This window comes from Helianthus annuus, chromosome 1, assembly GCF_002127325.2.
Source record: "Helianthus annuus cultivar XRQ/B chromosome 1, HanXRQr2.0-SUNRISE, whole genome shotgun sequence".
Taxonomy (NCBI): Eukaryota; Viridiplantae; Streptophyta; class Magnoliopsida; order Asterales; family Asteraceae; genus Helianthus; species Helianthus annuus.
The window spans coordinates 61,173,497-61,176,090 of NC_035433.2; the positions used below are offsets into that span (position 1 = coordinate 61,173,497).

Here is a 2,594-nt window from a genome sequence, read left to right on the forward strand (position 1 = left end):
CCAACCAGTTTTTTCACTGGGTTCCTTTTTCCAAATCATACAAGATTTACACTACAAAAAAACGTTCTTTTCCAAATCATACAAGGTTTACACTACAAAAAACGTTTTTTTTCCAAATCGACTGGGTTCCTGGGAACCCGGTAAACCCCTCTAAATCCGCCCCTGCGGGGTTTAGGTGTTTCATTTGTGATGTATTTTGGTGAATGAACTGAACTGGAGGTTTTGGTTTAACTGTATGTTGACCTGTTACATTTGATTTGTTTTGTTTCTTGATATTAATTTGATTTATGAATTATTCACAAAAGTTCTTTTTATTCTAATAATTATTTTATATTGTTTCTCAAATGCACTGATCTCCAGATTGATTTATCAAATCAAAAGACGGAGTTTTGTATATTTTCAGATTATTGTTTCCTATTCTCGATTTAATTAATTCAAATTTATCTTTTAACTAATGCATTTCCTGTTTTCAATTTAATTCTTTCAAATTTATGTTTTAACTAAGACTGAAGGGTATGGGGGCCGGCTGAGGCCCGGCTAGGGCCGGCGCCGGTCCCCCACACCGCCCCCCTGGGCTCGGCTCGGCACAAACGACTCCCCACAGCCGGGGAGGACGGGCCTACAATTTCAAAAAAGAGCCGTTGAACGGCTATATTTTATTTAAAAAAAATTCCATTTTTTCTATAAAACACACCTATTTTCACCATATTTTCCCCACTTTCAACCCAAAACCCTCTCACTTTTATACCATTTTTCCCCACTTTTATAAAAAAAAACATCTTTTCATCCACAATGCCATCTAATTCTTGGCGGTCCTTGTCTTCGGATGAGGAAGAGGAGATGTTTTTCGCAAACGCTGTGCTACGGGCGGGGCAGATTCTTATTGAAGTGGAAGAGGAAGAGGAAGAGGAAGAGGAAGAGAAAGACGTCTCATCTGAAAGCGTTATTACCAGACGAATACGGGTTAACAGAGACCGCGGAGGTTTATCATTAAAAATTTTTTATTATCCTTATTACTTATTTCCTCGTATTTATATATTTTTTACGACAGGAGCGCACGAGAAATTGGTGAACGATTATTGTTCGGATGAACCACTTTACAATGACGAGATTTTCAGACGCAGGTTCCGAATGAGTCGCCGGTTATTCACACGGATTGCTAATGATTTAGCGGGGCTAGACCCGTTTTTCACGCAACGACCTGATGCTCGAAATTATGAAGGGTTCACCACGTGACAAAAGTGTACTGAGGCCATTCGCCAACTGGCGTACGGGACAGTGGCCGACGCTTTGGACGAGTACTTACAAATGTCGGCAAGAACTACGCGGGAATGTTTGTATCGGTTTTGCCATAATGTGGTGAAGCTGTATAGAAAAAAATATTTGCGTTAACCAAATGCGTATGATGTTCAGCAGTTGTACCAAGCTCATGAAGCACGACACGGGTTTCCGGGAATGCTTGGTAGTATTGATTGTCTGCATTGGGCGTGGCATAACTGCCCGACTGCGTGGCGCGGCCAATATACGCGAGGTGATCACGACCATCCGACCTTGATACTTGAAGCCGTGGCATCACAAGATTTGTGGATATGGTATTCTTTGTTTGGTCTCCCTGGTTCACTCAACGACCTCAACGTGTTATACCAATCGGCGATCTTTACCGATGTTGTTAATGGAACCGGTCCGGACACCCGTTTTACAGTTTCTGGGTTTGAGTATAGACGTGGGTATTATCTTGCTGACGGGATATATCCGTCTTGGTCTACAATTGTAAAGACTATTCCATATCCCGAGGACGAAAAAAGGAAAAAATTCGCCAAGCGTCAAGAAGCTGCAAGAAAAGACATCGAACGTGCTTTTGGTGTCTTACAAAAAAAATGGGCCGTCCTTGAACAACCGGCACGTGCGTTCACACAGAAGAGGTTGCGCCTTTGTATGTACGCTTGCATTTTGCCCCATAACATGATTATTGAAGAAGAAGGTTGGGCGATTTGTGAGTATGATGAGAATGCATCTTACGGGAATACTGTCCCGGTTGATCCGCCACAACAGGAGGTAAACTCCTTCTCGCTAACCAACGACTTCACGCATGCAAACCTTCAACAGGATTTGGTAGAACATATTTGGAATAACGTTAACGTCGTGGACGGTGACGGTGACGAAGACGTTATGTAATGGATTTTATTATCTTCCTTTATGTCTTTTTTTAAATCTAGTATTTTTTTACAAATTTTAGGTAGCGTAATTTTTTTTAGGTTATGTAATTTTTATTTATGCTATGTAATGGATTTTATTATCTTCCTTTATGTCTTATTTTTATTTAAATGTTGAATAGTTTTTATAAAAGTTAAACAAACAAAATGAATTAAACAATAAAAAAATATGTGGGGTAGGCTCATCCTCCACCCCCCTCAAAATGCATGGAGGCCCATCCTCCATGAGATGGTGATGATGCGCCTATGTGGCGGCCCATCCTCATGGGGATGAGGCTCCCCATACCCTTTAGCCTAATGCATTAATCATTCCTTAAACAATCGTTTCCAAATTTGAGTTATCCAAAACTTCTGTATAGGGTTGAAATTATGATAATATAT

The 2,594-nt window shown here is 40.5% G+C and overlaps 1 protein-coding gene across 1 annotated transcript; it reads left to right on the plus strand.

Annotated features, from left to right (window-relative positions):
- The first annotated feature begins 1,455 nt into the window (after positions 1–1,455).
- On the plus strand, positions 1,456–2,175 carry LOC110890916. Its single transcript, XM_022138583.1, has one exon. It carries the CDS (start codon positions 1,456–1,458, stop codon positions 2,173–2,175), a length of 720 nt encoding a protein of 239 aa, XP_021994275.1.
- The last annotated feature ends 419 nt before the right edge of the window (positions 2,176–2,594 follow it).

Coding starts and splice junctions, on each gene's coding strand:
- LOC110890916 (XM_022138583.1), top strand. CDS start 1,456: ATGCTTGGTAGTATTGATTGTCTGCATTGGGCGTGGCATAACTGCCCG.